General features: G+C 39.4%; 1 protein-coding gene across 1 annotated transcript; it reads right to left on the bottom strand.

Moving 5' to 3' along the window:
- Window positions 1-624: 624 nt before the first annotated feature.
- On the bottom strand, window positions 625-18311 carry LOC133407589 (centrosome and spindle pole-associated protein 1-like). The gene is given in 27 exon segments (XM_061685637.1): window positions 625-965; window positions 1044-1155; window positions 1302-1411; window positions 1580-1640; window positions 1748-1785; window positions 2968-3096; window positions 3229-3320; window positions 3722-3848; window positions 4508-4574; window positions 4780-4836; window positions 4838-4894; window positions 5106-5237; window positions 5324-5473; window positions 5947-6059; window positions 7223-7321; window positions 8001-8148; window positions 10711-10822; window positions 12179-12311; window positions 12402-12520; window positions 12767-13044; window positions 15158-15215; window positions 16061-16157; window positions 16268-16368; window positions 16436-16689; window positions 17325-17428; window positions 17566-17638; window positions 17862-18311. Coding segments are annotated over 27 exon segments (3129 nt in total). The 5' UTR covers window positions 18009-18311; the 3' UTR covers window positions 625-804.
- Between the last annotated feature and the right edge of the window lie 290 nt (window positions 18312-18601).

The following is an 18601-nucleotide window of genomic DNA, read 5'->3' on the forward strand; positions in this document are numbered from 1 at the left end:
TCTGTCTGAGGTCTTCAGGCGGTTCCTTTGACCTCATGATTCTCATTTGCTCAGACATGGACTGTGAGCTCCAAGGTCTTATGTAGACAGGTGTGTGGCTTTCCTAATCAAGTCCAATCAGTATAATCAAACACAGCTGGACTCCAATGAAAGTGTAGAACCATCAAGGATGATTAGAAGAAATGGACAGCACCAGAGTTAAATATATGCGTGTCACAGCAAAGGGTCTGAATACTTATGGCTGTGTGATATTTCAGTTTTTCCTTTGAAATAAATCTGCAAAAATTTCAACAATTCCGTTTTTTCTGTCAATATGGGGTGGTGTGTACATCAATGAGGGAGAAAAAATAACAAATGATTTTAGCAAATGGCTGCAATATAACGTGTACATTAATGAGGGGGGGGGGGGGCGGGGAATAAATGATTTCAGAAAATGGCTGCAATATAACAGAGTGAAAAATTTAAGGGGACCTGAATACTTTCCGTACCCACTGTATTGCCCTTGAGCAAGGCACTGCATGTGGTCTGTTTCTCAGTGTGGTATACAACAAAAATATACAGCAATGTAAATTTAAATTCATCATTCAATATGAAAATGAAAGAAAAAATAAACAAACCATAAAATCCATAAGAATATTTATTCAAAATGTTATTGTATCAATACATTGTAAAATAAATTATTAAATAAAAAGTTGGCCTCTAAGGTCACTGAAAACTGACACTAAATTCCTGCTCAGAAATAAAGATTCCCACTGACACATTTGTCTGTGCAGTGACAGAGTGGACAGACTCCTACGTTGTCAATCAGTCCCTCTTCACTGATCCCTCTAAACAACTGAGAGTTTCTGAAGTACCCGGTCGCATCCAGGAATCCGTTGAGAAGGATTCTAGTGAACTTTGAAGGTTGTGAGGGAGGCGAGAAATTTGGGAAGGTAACAAGTCATCATCAGATAGATCCACAGTTCCTGGAGATTGGGGAGGGGGAGTCATTCATTGTATTTACACACAGCTTTAAACATTTTTAAATATGACAGATGATGTACCCGCTGTGTTGCCACGATGACTGGGGGACAACTTTTCCTGGCTTTTTTCCTCACTGCTCGACTCCGCTTCACTCTGCTTCCTACTACGTGAGTGGGTGGGGTTGTCTCGTTCCTAACCATCAAAGAATGTGAAATATGTTTAGTAATGAGTAAGACTCCTCACTGCAGTGTTATAGCAGTATAAATCCCACATGGACAGAGATGAACGACATGGGTAAAGTACATAGATTGAGCGATCGAGTGTGTAAAGCTGAGCACCGGGGAATGCTGGAACTGTCTGGTCAGCCTCCTCCTTGCCCGGGCTGAGAGCTGGGGTGTCTCCTCACCCTCCGGGGAGCTTGGCACAGGAAAAGCATCTCCCAAAGGGGCTGAAAACAGCCGAAACCAGAAATTAGTCAGAGTTACCCTAACCACAGGACACTCTCTTTATATATGCCACTCCTTAATGAAGTGGAAAATATTCAATATTGCTTTAAAAGATTGTAGCTCTTGAAAACAACTCGTGTTAACTTCCTGTTCAACCATAGCTCTCTTACCAAGAAAAGCGCTATCCGACTCCAGGAGAGATCCTCTTGCATGTCGCCCCATCACGCTCCCCTGAAACACAGACATCCTCATTTACAACTGCACTCCTACATTTGCCACTAAGTTCATTGGAGAAATGTTGAGGATGACAAAGCAACCATTATTTGTTTGTCGCTCACCAGATCGTTTTGATGAGGAAGGGACATGTCAAAATAATCTGAAACACAAAATTTTACGTTTTATGGCTTCCACACAAGAAACAAGACCAAACTATTCCCATTTACACCCACAAAAAATGGCTCACATCTTTTACTCCTTAACAGACAATTGTCAAGTATAGCCTACTATGTGGTTACCCAAATTACATACAGGACAAAAATCCTACAACAAACTCTACTGCGATTGTGTTAACCCATACTGCATATTCGTGAATAGACCACCATCTTGGAAAAATTATTACCGGTAGTATCGACTTCATAGACAAAACATTTAGCCATTGATACAAATTTAAGATCAAATGCATTGTACAGGACCAGGGGTCAAACATTTTGAAACGGAGAGCTACTTCTTGGGCACTGATTAATGTGATGCATGGGCTTCTGAAATAACAAATATACTCAAATTGCTTTTAATTTGATCATGTTATTACTAATTATTATAATTATATTAATCTATATAAAGACACTGATCACGTTAAGGATTTCTCACAAAAAACGAAAAATTATGATTTAACAGGGTAGGAAATATATACACTTCATTTCAATAAATGTCTGCAAAGTGTTGACATTTTCAAAGGATCACTTATACAATGTTCGTCAGAAATCACTTTGGCCCATCATTGGTCAGCAAAATTAGGAATAGGCCAGCGGACTACTCATGTGGTCCATGGAGGCTACCCGGTGCCCGCGGGCTCCATGTTGATGACCCCTGTACTGGGCAATAGTCTCAGTAGAATATAATCTTATTTAGAAAGACCTGAGGGAAATGCACTTTTCAAGATGTATTCTCCCCCAACACCAAACAAATACTGTATAATATTTGACTTACCTTTTTTCATTTGAAAAGCATGCTCACTCAAAGGTTTTTATCTAAATTCCCTTCTTTGTGACCATGGGCCTGGCACAGTTGCGTGTGGTGCTACGTCTGTGGTAGATGGTGGCCTTTCGAGATTGGGACCATGTTTTTCCACGTGAGTGGCCATAGAACCTCAGCTGTAGATGCATCCATATGTATTTTGGGTAACTACAGACAGGCTATTTCTGTAGTCATTCCTGTATTTCTTTTTATCATAGGGACTTGGCAGTTTCATGAAGAGAGTTCATCATCCAGACACAATCAAAAAGGTCAGGTTTGCTCTAGCTACACGATCTGGAATAAAAAAGAAACACTATTCGCTAACCATTTGTGTGTGTGGATCGCCGGCTACTGAGCTTCTGATGAGGATCATTGTAGACTCGCCTCCTTCTGCTGGCCACACCCATTCTCTCCATCCTCTCAATCTCATTGGAGCTGAGCCTGGATTCACAATCTAACATGCAAATACAAACCAGTCAGTGGTAATTTGCTGCTGTTATTGATTCTATTAGAATGCAATTAACTGCTAAAGTTTATCAACCTAAGTAATCGAGCTGAAGTGAGTCATGAATTCGCAGCAGATTACTTGGTTCCATGTTTCTGGAGTGGGGCTTTCGAACTGGAGCCTGGAGCCGCAGCCTCGCCATATCAAAAACATCAACTTTTGGACGTGCTTGTCTGTGTTATTGAAGACGAGAGGAACATTTTACATAATCTATTTAAAACATCTATCCATCACTGCATATAATTAAACAAAAATAAAAAACATTTTAGCATTGCTTTATATTATTTTACCATGGTTCATTTCCACCATTGGCCTCAATGTTTAATGCAAATGCAGCTGGTGACCAAGTACTGTTTTTCTGGCTCAGTACTATATTTTGATATACACTCTTTATCTAAAAAGGTCCTTTCTAGTTAAATTTATGTCAACACTTTTCACTTGAAACAGCATGAACGAGAGATCTGCAGTCAGATCTATTTTTCAGCACTAAAAGAGAAAGGAACCTACAATTCATTAAACTTTCACCACAGTCTGGAATTTTCTGATGAACATTGTAAAACATAAGAACTCTGACCTTCCAGTTATAAGGGAGTCTATTTCATCACAACCCCCCTGCTGCAGATGACGTTCGAGTCGCTTTTGCTCAGCGCGAAGCTGCTGACGCAATGCTGACAGTTCACTGTACACGTCAAGTTTGCCGACTGAAAACAGATACAATACAGAGACTTGTCAATTCTGTGACAACTAGAATAGAAGGACAATACAAAACATGTCTTTTCTTCGACAAAGCTTATGTTCTTGTAATGAGCAGTCACAGGCCAAGAAGAAAACGCAAAAGGCTGGATGACTTCATTATTGTGTGGTAGTAGTCTTTGTTGAATTACCAGTTACAACTCTGTCGCAACGCTAGGATGTCATGCTGTTTACGTAGCTGACAGTGGTCCTGTAATGATTTAAAAATCAATGCTTGGTTGTTTGATAATCGGTTCCAACTCTAGACGGATCTTCGGCATACCACAATGGAGAATGGGTCTTGTTACTAGAGGAATTCTTTATTTTCTGAAGTACTGTTGAGGTGCCCTTAACCCCAACTACTTGGAACCTGATGCTACTATGTGCACAACCAAGTCACTTTGTAATCACTATTAATGCACATCATATAAGCATTTTTTGCTTGAGTGTACATTCATGTGAATAACAGTACTATGGGAATATCCCATTTAGATAAAATAAAAGGGTCTTCTTATGAATACCGTTCCAAATTGTACCCCAAGGGATTTGAACTGAACCGCTTGATGGAAACAAAGCCGCTTATAGTGTTTTTACAAATGATACAAGCTCTCTGTCATTGTGTAAGCACCTGCAGCTCGTAGTTGATTCCTACAAGCAGGGACAGGGGGAGACTGGTTCCCAGACAAAGATTGCTCCTGAAGACATACATAGAAAAAGCGAAAGGGTAATGTTTCCAACCAGAAAAAAAGAAAAACATTTCGGGGAAAGAAAAGCATTTCTGTTTTATAAGCCAACAAGAAAGGAAACTTATTCTTGTTCTGTCCTGACACTGTAGGCAGCCAAGAATCATGTTCACAGCCTTAAGTTAATGTGGTGTGTATGCACATGTATGGGACTCACAGACAGTGGGGCAGTGGAGTGACGACTCTCAACAACGGCCGGCCCGGAGCAGTACTGTTGTGGCACACTGTTTCCCGTGCAAGGTAGGAATCGGAGCGGACGACTCATGGTGGACCTAAACCCACAGGATAAATGATATAAATGACACACGGGGAAATTAAATTAGTAGAATCTTTTAAGACTTTCATTACGGCCCCCCCCCCCCTTTTTTTTTTTTAAATTATTATTTATATATATATTTTTTTAAATGTTTTTTCTTTGAAGACATAGTGTACTGCCAATAAATTAAAGGCTACAAGCGGCCAAGGAGAGCAAAGAGGACGTACCATTTCTACCTGGGCCTGCTTCTCTTGCTCACGTTGCTTCTTCTCTTTCTCCCTCTCTTCAGTCTTCTTTCTTTCCGTTTCCATTTTCCTCTGTTCAGCCAGCTTAAGGAGTTTCTGTTCCTTGGCTTTTTGCTGTGATATAGATATCCCCCACCCAACAAAATGATCCGAGAGTGAAGTTTGTTTGGCACTGTGCCTTTGTACAATAAGAACCTTACCTCTAACGCTTTCTGTTTCTTCTTCTCTTGTTCTTCTTCATACTCCCTCTTGATGCGAGCCATCTGCTCTGCCACCTTCCTCTCTAGCTTTTCATCCTCCTGTCTGTTCCGTTCCCTCTCCTCTGCCTTTTTATTCAGTTTCTCCTCAATCTGAAAACAAGGGCGGTTTAAAATCTCTTTACCAAAATTCCAAATCATAAACCAGCTTTACGGAGGTAAACCAACTGGAGCTTGGAGAGATCAGACCAATTTTTGTGAAGGGCAATTGTGGGTGATTTTAAAATGTACTTTAACACTACATGAGCAGCCACAGGAATTTCAATGCAACACAGTCTCCATCTGATAGTCAAATGACTGATAAGACATCCCAGACAACACTCTAATGTACTACCTGACCAACATTCAAATATGTATGCAGTGTAGCAAAATGTTCATAACACTTGGTCTTTCAGGTCAACACAACATAAAAACAACTCAATTCTGAGCTTGGAGCTCTGACTGACAGAATTTGTCTGACATTTGTATGAATCTTCATTAGCTGAATTATCACCCAGAAAAAGCTCTTTGAGAATGTATCTTAAGTCATATTGAACCTTTTGGACCAACACTGTTTTAAGAGATACCTGCTGTTTTAGGTAAGCTTTATGCTTGTGCTGGTCATTGAGTTGCTGCGGTGTAGGCTGGCTGGTAATCACACTGCCCCTAGCAAACTGGGGTGTTTGAACATGGGTGAAGCCTAAAAAAAAGAGCAACAGAACAGCAACAGCTTTAAGTCTAGATTTTAAAAAAGTAAAAAAAAAAATTGTTGGGATTTGTGAGTATGTGAACTGAAGGAAATGAGGGTAGTCTGTGCCACTGTTTGCAGCATGTTCCACTGAAATACTGTAAATACTACTGATGCAGCAGAGGTTCTGTAAAGAAATTAGCCTTCTATATGTTAAATTTACATTTCACCCATACCAATTACCGGTACTGCTCGTAAGGAATACTCTATGAAAATGATGGACAGTTTGAAATGGAAGTAAAATAAAAAATGGAAGTAAAATAAAATAAAAAAGTAAAATAAAAATAAAAAATTCAAAGACTGTAGCGTCAACATGAAAAATCTCTCTTATAGTGCTGGCTCCACAAATAACTTATATAAACATACAAGGACTGCCCACCCATCAGTACAAGGGAAAGAAAAAAGAAAGGCAATTGAACCTTATAATGAATGTGCCAGTGTTTCTAAAAAATACAATGCGTGATTTTACTTATTCTAAATTGTCCAAATCATCGTAATTCTAGCCTCCCAACAGTAAATATGAATAATTATATTTATTATAATACTAAAGCAGACTTATTGTCTTTGTTTCATGAAAATAAGACATTGGCAAACATGTTACTTTGGAAAACACTCATCAACATCTTTGTCTATTTTCTGACACATTATGGACCAAACCGGTCACTGATTCAGAATATTTTTATGTTTGTGCTTTTTCTGCACTGTCAATTTGAAATAATCTCCATTTATTGAATAAACGGATGGAATTTTTAAAAAATCTGATTCATCGGAAAAAATAATCAAAAGATAAATCGATTATTAAAATAATCGTTAGTTGCAGCCCTATAAATTTATTTAAATATCCATCAAGCTATATTGGAAACCACTTGTCCTCATTGGCTGGTTAGATGGATGCTTTATTTCTACTATATTTATTTCCCGAAACCACTTGATATTGTTACAATTAATGATATACATTTTACAGTATAATTTTAATGTACATGTTTTTCAAGTCTGATCACACACTGCGTTATAATCCTCATCAGTTCGGAGAGGAAGGCTGTAGTGTCTAAAGAATATTAACAACACGTGTTATATAGTATGATTGTCATGGATACTTCTCTCTGCTACAGTACCAGAGATCCTGTCGTTGGGGTGAGTGTGTTCAACTGGGGCTCTCTGTTGTTGGTCTGGGTTACTGGGGGACTCTTCATTCAACATGTAGATCTGGTGTCCTGTTAAAAAATAAATAAATAAATTATACATATATATATATATATACATATACATACACATACATATATACATATGTGTGTGTGTGTATATATATATATATATATATATATATATATATATGTATATATGTATATATATATATATATGTATATATGTATATACATATACATATATATATACACACACATATACATATGTATATATACGTACTAATTCATCAAATAATTCATCAAATAAGAATTATAAAACAACAAAAAAATACTACTACTGACATAAGTAATCAATGTCAAAAGGCAGTAATGTCCAAAATAATTTGAAATTTGTCATTATCCATCTATCCATACTCTCTACTGGTTGTCTTTATTGGATTGATTTAATAGATGGCTAGAAAGAGAGAGAGATTGCCGATTATCATGGATAATTCACTCTGCTACAGTACCAGAGACCCTGTCATTGGGGTCAGCGTGCTCAGCTAGGGCTGGCTGCCATCACAGTTGGGGCTCTCTGTTGCTGCTCTGGGTTACTGTAGGCTTCTTCATTCAACTTGTGCATCTGTTTGAAGGTCCGCTGGCCATGAGAAAACAAAGGTTTACTATTACGTGTAGAAAAAAAAACTGTGTGGTGTAGTTATCAAATTGGAGTATTAAGAAAAGCTTTGATGGTAACAGTGGGACGCACCAATGAGATTTCCTGTACTGTCTTTGAGTGGGGCTCCACCTCCACCTCGACCCCAAGGCTGATGCCTCTTCATGTCGGCCTCGAGCTTGGCTTCGTAACGCTCCTGTTCCTCCCTTTCCACACGCTTCCGCATTTGTTCCTCCTGAATCTTTAAAAACAGTGCTTCTGTAGACACATGAAGCTCCTGCAGTGCTAGTTATTCTCAAAACAGTCATACTTCATTGATTAGTCGCTGGATAACTTTTTTTCCCAGCTGATCAAACAGATGATCATCATCCATGTGCATGTACTATCCTAATGACAAGTGAACTTTATTTATGATATATATATATATATATAAATATATATTTATCCCCCGCCCCATTTTTGCCCCATTAGACATTTTAAGATTAAATGAAGTTACTGTACTATGATATGCAAATAATGGATTGATACAATACTTTTAATACTACCATACTCCAGTGCTGAATACTGCAAAAAAATGGAAACAAATTACCCCTAACACAAAATACTTTTTTTTTTTTTTTTTTTTTTTTTACCCAATAATTTAGTAGGATAAAAATGTCCTCCTAATGTATTTGAAGAAGCTGCATTTTTAGAGCAACTTTAAATTTACTGTACATTTCCAAGCGAACGCTGTACCTTAAAAATAAAACGTGCTCACCGGGAGATATGGGATCCTACAAATCATGACAACAGAAAAGACTAAGGAGAAGAGCAGGAATAGGAACAAGATTGGTGTGGCAAGGGAGCATTTAACACCTGATTGTATAACAAACATTTAATAAATACAACCCCAATGAAGTTGGGACGTTGTGTTAAACAAATAAAAACAGAATACAATTATTTGCAAATCATGTTCAACCTATATTTAATTGAATACACTACAAAGACAATATATTTAATGTTCAAACTGATCAACTTTATTGTTTTTAGCAAAACATCATTAAATTAGAATTTTATGGCTGCAACACGTTCCAAAAAAGCTTGGACAGGTGGCAAAAAAGACTGAGAAAGTTGAGGAATGCTCATCAAACACCTGTTTGAAACATCCCACAGGTGAAAAGGCTGGGACAGGGGTCATGTTTACCACTGTGTTACACCACCTTTTCTTTTAACAACATTCAATAACACACTAATTGTTGAAGCTTTGTAGGTGAAATTCTTTCCCATTCTTGCTTGATGTACAGCTTCAGCTGTTCAACAGCCCGGGGTCTCCGTTGTCGTATTTTACGCTTCATAATGCGCCACACATTTTAAATGGGAGACAGGTCTGGACTGCAGGCAGGCCAGTCTAGTACCCGCACTCTTTTACTACGAAGCCACGCTGTTGCAACACGTGCAGAATGTGGTTTGGCATTGTCTTGCTGAAACACGTTGCTTGGATGGCAGCATATGTTTCTCCAAAACCTGCATGTACCTTTCAGCATTAATGGTGCCTTCACAGATGTGTAAGTTACCTATGCCATTGGCACTAACACAGCCCCATACCATCACAGATGCTGGCTTTTGAACTTTGCGTCCATAACAGTCCGGATGGTTCTCTTCCTCTTTGGCCCAGGAGGACACGACGTCCACAATTTCCAAAAACAATTTGAAATGTGGACACGTCGGACCACAGAACACTTTTCCACTTTTCATCAGTCCATCTTAGATGAGCTCAGGCCCAGAGAAGCCGGCGGTGTTTCTGGGTGTTGTTGATAAATGGCTTTTGCTTTGCATAGTAGAGTTTCAAGTTGCAGCGGCGAACTGTATTTACTGACATTGGCTTTCTGAAGTCTATCCATGTGGTGATATCCTTTACACATTTATGTTGCTTTTTGATGGAGTGCCGCCTGATGGATCGAAGGTCATGGGCATTCAATGTTTTCGGCCTTGCCGGTTAACATGCAGTGATTTCTCCAGGTTCTCTGAACCTTTTGATGGTGATATGGACCGTAGATGATGAAATCCCTAAATTCCTTGCAATTGTACGTTGAGGAACATTGTGCTTAAAACTGTTCGACTATTTTCTCACACACTTGTTCACAAAGAACATCTTTGCTTGTGAATGACTGAGCAATTCAGGGAAGCTCCTTTTATACCCAATCATGGCACCCACCTGTTCCCAATTAGCCTGTTCACCTGTGGGATGTTTCAAACAGGTGTTGGATGAGCATTCCTCAACTTTCTCAGTCTTTTCTGCATTAAAAGTGTATCTGCCTAAAGAAGCAACAAGTTCTTGTTAGTATGATCAGATCTGAGCTTATGAATAAGCATCGAGAAGCACTTTCACCATTTGCTTTGAGCAATCAAAGACTAAATTTCCTATATGTGTAACAGTGGTGTCCTGCACGGACCAGCCAGCGCTGGGCTCGATCTCGCCCACCTTCGTCATCACAGGTTGAAACTTGAGCGCACTAAAATGCCAGACCACTAAACCACCAACGAGTGCAACTCATGAAACGTTGGGGAGTGAGATTCATTAAAATACTGTCACACAGTGCTAGTTGGCATCCGTTACATATGTATGAATGTCTGTGTGCACATTTGAGAATATTTTTCAGTCCCTTACTTGATAGGTGTGTGTAGCATATGCTAAGAAGAACTAATTCTAAAGGTGAAACATCCATCAAACATTGGTGACAATAGAAATTAATATACTCAAGAGTGCAACAGATTTTTGTGGTAAGGTACAAAGAAAACAAATTATTTCAAGAGTACAACTTACCTGTTTTTTCAGGTCATCTCTATAGCTCAAAGTCCTTTCCCTGGTTGATCCTGGCCTCTCTGGAGGGAAAAGCCCAGTATGGGGGGCTGCTGTAACAGTCTTAGTATTGGGGCTACCACGAAGAACAGAAATATTACACTGTAAAGATCATTTTTTTCCCCCATTTTATTGGTCTATCATTTAACCTATTGATGTACAGTATTAAGAATTTTCAATCGAGTTAATAAAATGGGACTACAAGTAATCTTAATTTAAGAATGCACCCCTGTTGATACCCAACTATTTGACCCACCAGGATCTACACTGGCCATTTGTGTTCACCTTGCTTTTTATTTTATTTTTTTATTTTAGTGGTGTTCATAACAATTTGGGTAAACTGGGTTTCATTCTTGACTCAACACAATTTCATTTTAATGTTTTCTACCAGATCACAATAAATTTTTGGACAGGGGAGTTATTTTATGTAATACTTTTATTTTCCAAAAGAGGCCACGAACAAGCGGAAAGGGTTTAAGAATTAAACAAGGCCTGACAGTTAAATAATAAAAGTTCAAAATATCATCAAAAACAAATTAATATCAAACTGTGCAATTCCTAGAGAAATTGCGTGTGAATGCAGACATGCTGATTGAAATCATGTGCTCATCATCTGATTTTCTGGCTTTTATTTTGAAAATTAGTCAAATTTGGGGAATGGGAGAGGTTCACAGGATGGCTAGAATGAGCTGAACACGCAGAAGTTGAAACGGTACAAATGGGTTGAGAAATAAGGAAACTAGCAAAATTTGTATAAATGTTAAATTTCGGGCTTTTATTTTAAAATTTTGTAAAATTTAGAGAATGGGAATGGTTCACAGGTTGGCTTGAATGAGCCGAACACGTAGAAGTTGGAATGGTGCGAATCGGTTGAGAAATCAGGAAACTGGCTAAATTAGTAGAAATTTTGAATTTCGGGCTTTAATTTTGAAAATTTGTGAAATTTGAGGATTGGGAGCTGAACATGTAAAAGTTAACACGGTGCAAATCGGTTGAGAAATGTTGAAGCAGGAGTCAAACATGTAGAATATGTCTTAATTTAGACATTTTGTGGGTCAAAAAGTGGAAAGATTTGGTGAAAATTGTGAAATTTTTAGTGGGTGGGAATTTTTTGATTGTTGAAAATCGATCCCAAGGTGAATTGAATGAGCTGATGGAAATGAATGGTCAATTTTCAGGCGCAGAAAATTGAATTGTGGGAAATGTGAAAATGTTGCGGCTTAGATGAGTAATGCCACGCGAGGCGTGAATTTTTTGAACATGTTGAAGTTGGAACCAAGTGAATCGGATGTAAAATGGTGAAGGACAAACCCATCAAAAAAGTGGGCGGAATAATAATAAAAATAAAGATAAAAATAAAGGTAGTGCATTTACACAATTATGTAAATTTAGTACTCAAGCAACATTGACGTAGAGAAGCAAAGATATTTACTGTGTTGAGGACTCAGGGATACTGCTTCCACTTTGAGGGCTGGTGTCACCAAGCTGACTAGGCACAGCGCCTCCTGGTGGCATGTTATAATAAGACAGTGGAAGTCCCACAGCAGGGTAAGGCAAATGACCGTCTAGATAGGGAAATATATTAAAATGGTATAAGTTGTCTGTGGCTGAGATGAGAGAGTTGTTTCTATTCAACAGAAGAGTTTAGTACTCACAGTAGGCAAGGTTTGGGTCAAGCAGGTTTCTGTTACCGTAGTAGTAATGGGGCTCGCGATAGGGACCCCTGTAGGCTTCACTGACTATGTGGGGGTGATGAGGAGGGAGCAAAGGAATTCTGAAGAATGATGACAGTTGAATTAATTATTTAGTTATGTTCGAAGGATTTTAAGTCATTAGATATACAGCAATGGGACAGTCAAACTAACAATGAAAATGTAAAAAATCTGAGACTACATCTAAAAAAAAAGTTAGCCCATCAGATTACCTAATCAGGAAGTGCAGTCCTTCTGGTTAATAAATATGAATATTATTCCAATAACCAGACATGAAAAAAAGTTAACGTTACAAAGACAATGCATACCTGGAAGTGTCCATAGCTCTGGGGAAGGAGAGCGCAACAGGCTGTCTATTGGGAGCCAGCCCACTTCCATTCTGGTTTACGGCAGCACTGCTGCAGTCAAACATTGGGGACTGAAAGGCTACATGGGGGTGATCTGGTGGAGGCGTCCACCTGCCTCCAACATCAGTCTTGCTATGATTAGGTAGGCTTGTTGATGATTCACCCTGTCCCAACATCGGATGCCCCAATAGCTGAGACTCTTTTCTTTTGCCCAGTCCAAACTGCCTGATTCGGTTGGGCTAATGTGTGGAGACAGACAAACAAATTTGCTATGAATGCGCGCATCACCAGATTGGCATAGGTCTTACAACTCAGGTCTCAAACTCAAGGCCCGGGGGGCCACATGTACCCCACCACATCATTTTTTGTTTCCTGTGAAAGCAAATGTGTCAACATCCAAGATTCTTACTAAAATCTGCATCATTTTTTGTTTGTTACCAAGCCCCTTTTAGTAGTTCTCTATCAATTTCTTGTGTATATGTATTACTATAATGAGGTGATGAAACACTTCCATCCATCCATTTTCAACACCGCTTATCCTGGTTAGGGTCACGGGACGCTGGAGCCTATTCCAGCTGACTTCGGGCGAAAGGCGGACTCCATCCTGAACTGGTCGCCAGTCAGTCGCAGGGCACATATAGACACGGACAACCATTCGCACTCACATTCACAACGTCACTGAGTGGGAACTGAACCCACGCTGCCTGCACCAAAGTCAGGCGAGTGTACCACTACACCATCAGTGACTGATGATGAAACACTTATATGGTTATAATGGCCCTCTGAGGGAAAACGCATAAACAATGTGGCGATCAGCGTTGCCTGACAGTTTTAATATTGTTTTGCTGACCTAAGCAATCAAATGTCATAGTTGTCAAAAACAAGCATTCATTTGTTAGTAAAGGTAGGTTTGGTAGTTCTTTTCTATTGGATCAAGTTAAACTGCTCCGACAAACCTAAACGCTGCTGTGGCTGACAAGTTTATACAGCACAGGGCGGTTCTTGGTATTGTAGCTGTCCCTCAGCTCAATTAAGGGGTGAGACTTCTTCAGATGATGCTTCACGTTATTTTCAGCTTGGTACCGTCAGACACTGTGTGCACTCATCAAACGCTGTCTTTCAATAGGCACAAAAGGAAATTACCTCGTTCTGCTTGCAAAAAGGTGCTTATCTAAGATTCAAGAGAAGCTATGTCGTTGCCTGCTTTGTGTTCTGGAGGCCCTCTTTCCACAGTCTCAGCCTCCCCGACACATCTCAGTGTCGTTTTATGTCGGTCACTTTGAAAGAGGTTCGCTAATAAAGCTGTGTGACATGGAGACGATTACCTTAGAAAAATGTCATTTAAAGCTTTGTGACATCAAGATGACCTCAGAGTATATTTCATTTACACTCCCCACTACTGCTGCCATATGGCAAAATTTGAGACTTTTGTTGGATAAAACAACGAACTAAAAAAAATAATAATAATAAAATTTAAAAAAGCACAGACTAGACTTCTGAATCGGTCGCTCAATGATTGTGCACGTTAATGGGTTGCTTTTAGTTTTGTCCCTAATTAGCACCTTTCCCCAACAGACAAGTCCATCACTTCCAGTCATGGTCTTCACCACTTTACTTTTTGGGTTGCGCTAAGTTTTGTGCCAGTCCTGACTGTCTGATATATTTTGAAGATACTCTTTCTTACGACGACACCGGGAATGATAGGAGATATTGCACCCGACACCACCGTTTGTTCGCATCGAGTTCCTCTTTCACAAACTTGCCAGGAGGTAGATGTACTACTTTGGATTTCATCATGAACAAATGGTTTGGATTGAACAGTTCCAATGACTTAGAACTGATGATTGGCTGGCACTGCTCTCTGATTGACTCTGCGATTGGCTGGCGACCAGTTCGGGATGTACTCTGCCTCTCGCCCAAAGATAGGTGGGATAGATTCCAGGATGCCCGCAAGCCTAGTGAGGATAAACGGTGTGGAAAATGGATGGATAATAACAATAATATATAAGTTCTGAATCTGAAGACAATATCCATGTGAGATCAAAGTTACTGAAAGAAGAAACAGAGCTGAAGTCTTAACTCTTAGATTAGTGCTTTTGCCATGCGGAACAATTACATTTTGTCCTGATCTTGGAATTTATGTATTCATTTTTACATACAGTTTTCACATGACACTGTATTTGATGACTGCACACAGTGTCTGATATTAGCAAGCTTCAAAATAAATGAAGTGCCGGTCTGAGAACGTCTCGTCCATTCAATGAGGTGAAAACAGCCACAGGTATCGCTACAATGAATCTAATAGTGATAATTAATCTTGACATGAATTCGGTAAAAGGAGGTTATGCTGACCTGTTTCTCTGGATCATTTGCCCCCGTTGCAGCAACTTTTAGCTCCAAATCTTTCTCCCTGTACCAAGATACATTAAACATATTCATACATATTTAATATATTTTACATAGCTTCAAATTTTCCCTTAATTTACCTCACAGAAAAATCTAATTGAAAGTTGCAGAAATCTTTTGACTACAGTGATTACTTCTGCAGGTTGTGCAAAAAAGTATTAAGGGTGCCATCATTTACATCCAGGCCAGTTTAATTATTTTTTTCTTTTTTTGGGGTCAACCACAGTCCAAAAGCAGTAGAGCATCTTCATTTGTTAATTTTCAATACTTGTTGTGGAAGCAAGGTGTAATAATGGTAAGCACATCTGCCTCACAGTCGAGAGGTTCTGGGTTTGACTCAGCTCAAGCCCTTCTGTGTGGAGTTTGCATCATCTTCCCGGGCATGTGTGTGTGTGTTTTCCCTGGGGACTCTGGCTTACTCCAACATTGCAAAAATATGCATGTTAGGTTTATTGAAGACTCTAAATTGCTCATAGGTTAATGTAAGCGTGAATCGTTGTTTGTCTATATATACTATATGTGCCCTGTGATTGACTTGAAGCAGTATAGTAAGTGATTGACTGATGTTATTTAGTTTTACTTTTGTCAGAATTAAGCTATTTCCAGTTACCGTTGTGGGTTTTCTTGAGACAATAGTTTTGTCCTTGTGTTTAAGTGCACTATGGGATACACCTCATATACCCTTTTTCTTGTGCATTCATACAGGGCTCCATGTCCTTTTTGACTGTAAATCGAGCATCACGGGCTTTCCCATTCCTTGTTACAATTACTTGTTTACATGTGAATGTTTTTTGTGAGCAGTATGTCATATACGTAAATTATTCAAAGCCAAGCATAGTGAAGACTTGCCTCTTTTTGTTTCTGTGTTGCTCAGCGATCTGTTCCTGCAGCTCCTCTCTGTAGCGCTCTTTCCTGCTCTGTAAGGCTTCATCTGTATCAATTTCTCCTGAGAAAGGCGTTTGTTCAAAGAACTTTATTCAGAATGGTCTACTGGATGTCACAAGGCAGCAAGGAGGCACAGGTTCAAGTTAACTGTGTTTTGCGAGTCCTTTTTACCAATTAAAAGGCCAGTAGAAAATTCCGCTTCATCAGTTTTGTTCAGTGTTCTTAATCGCCTGCTTTGTCCGACAAAATATGTAGGAACGTCCCTCTTCTCCCTGGGAAAAATTAATGACTAAAAGATGCACACAGAACATACATACATAAAAAAATTCTTCTAACTACCTGCCATCATCCCTTTTGTGTTGTGCCTTCTCGTAACTGGAGTCCAACCCCATTCGCCTGCTACTTCCAACATCTATTAGCTTCTCTTTAGTGTACTGCTCCTCCTCTGACTCCTGGTCCACAGGCAACTCTCGCCTTACCTGGTGTCTGGAACCCTCAGGAGGGGAAAGAGCTCTGTGAGAGTCCTTAATGGCTTCCGTCCAAGTTGCTACATTCTTCCGTGAAGGGGGGCGCTGTCTGAGGACACCATTTTGCTAGAAAAACAGGGATGTAACGTGTAGTTTAACTGATCATAATGAGACAGGATTGAATATTTAAATTCTTCCCCATGTTTTTTTAAATTGTCTTCCTTGCTTGCAAATTGTATGGTGCACTTATTTTTAAACTAGTTAAGGTATGTATCAATAACCAATTGCATTGTTAGTAAGAGTGAGTGGAAACTGTGCAAGCCACTTCAATCTGCAGAGTTGAACATGACAGAGTGTGTGCAATTATTTGGGCACTAGGGAACTGTTACTGGAAGGTATCATGACTAGACCTTACACCGATTTTATCAGCCTTATCGGTATCGGCCAATAATTAGCATTTTATGCTGATCGGCTTTCATGTCATAATTCGCCGATCCGATCCATTGATCAGTCATACGTCATTTGTTCTGTCTGTGACTATCCCTCACTGGCATAAATAGAGGAACAAAAAAGGTACATTATTTATTGTAAATATAATGTTTTGAGAAATGAAGTACAGTAAAAGAACAGCTCATTTAAATAGACACATTCCTCCATCTTGTGATCGGATATCGTTTTTTTAAACTCGCTGATCGGCCCCAAACATCCTGATCGTGTAAAGACTAATAGTGACTTTTATGAAAGCATTAAAAATCTGTCACCTGTGCAATGTATCGTCTGTAGTCCATACGAAGCTCATGCTGAAGCCTCTTTTTCTTCTTTTCATATTCCACACCGAGGGGCAGACCCACATTGCTGCTTTCCTCTGACAGAATTCAATATTTCAATAAACTTCATTGCAGGGATTTCAAAATAAGACAAATACAATTTTACCATTCATTGCAATGAACACATGACAGAAAGCTGAAAACCAACAATGTGGACTAGTGGGCAGTCATGTACCTTGCTCCTGCACAGTTAACTTGGGAGGGATGTTCTCCTTGAGCAGGGATCCAAAGCTTCTGTGAGGTTTCGTCTGTCAGATGAAAATTAAAATACCTTTAAGGACATACAAAATTGGCCTCAAAGCTACCAGTATATAAATAAACCTAATACAGTACAGTATTGCGTTCAGCCTTTCTATTACATCAAACACGTGAGTGTTTGTCTGTGGACAGCCTACATTTGATCACAATGTGATGAGTTATCGTGTCATTATCAGAAAGTGTAGCTCAGTTTTGACGAATAAGTCAACTCACCTGGATTTCCATGTAAGGAGGATCCAGCTCCAAACTGGCTCTATCTTGGGCCACTCTGGCCTTGCGCTCCCTGATGAAAAGCTCCAGCTCATCTTCCATCGCCACCTGGCAAAGGTATTTACGTACCTGAAACTGCAAAAATACCATAATGACATACGTTCTCCAAAAACTCTCTTAATAACTTCACAAATTTATTACAAAAGCAAAAGAATAGTCAAATCTATGAAAATTCTTACAAAATGATGAGAGGACAGTTGAGGTTTTTTTTGCCTCAATTAATACACCTCTATAGTTCTATTGCTTGCACAAAGCACAGTACTGAGCAGCTCAATTAGTTTAGCTCAGGCCCTTCTGTGGCGTTTGCTTGATCTCTGCGGGCTAATCTCATCAATGGTAGAAATTACATCACGATATCTTTAACAAAATCCAATAGAAGAAAGTCCTGGAAAGTGATACTTATGGCGCTTTTCCATGACAAGTTCCAGAATGGGCTGGCCACTCTCTGTCCCGGACTCGCTTGGCCTGGCCTGGCCTGGCCTCCGTTGCTTTTCCATTACAACAGGCACCAATCAAAAGTGGGAGGGTTGAGGCGGGATCAAGAAGAAGGTAATGTGCTCGTTTCTTGTCGCGCCTACAATCGCTTGTTGTATTTCATCTTCTGCCAATATGGACAAAAATGCCCGCACCTCCTCAGTCGACCATGGAACAAAAGCCGCTTTAAGCCTGCTGCACACTGCGCG

This window comes from Phycodurus eques, chromosome 9, assembly GCF_024500275.1.
Source record: "Phycodurus eques isolate BA_2022a chromosome 9, UOR_Pequ_1.1, whole genome shotgun sequence".
Classification (NCBI taxonomy): Eukaryota; Metazoa; Chordata; class Actinopteri; order Syngnathiformes; family Syngnathidae; genus Phycodurus; species Phycodurus eques.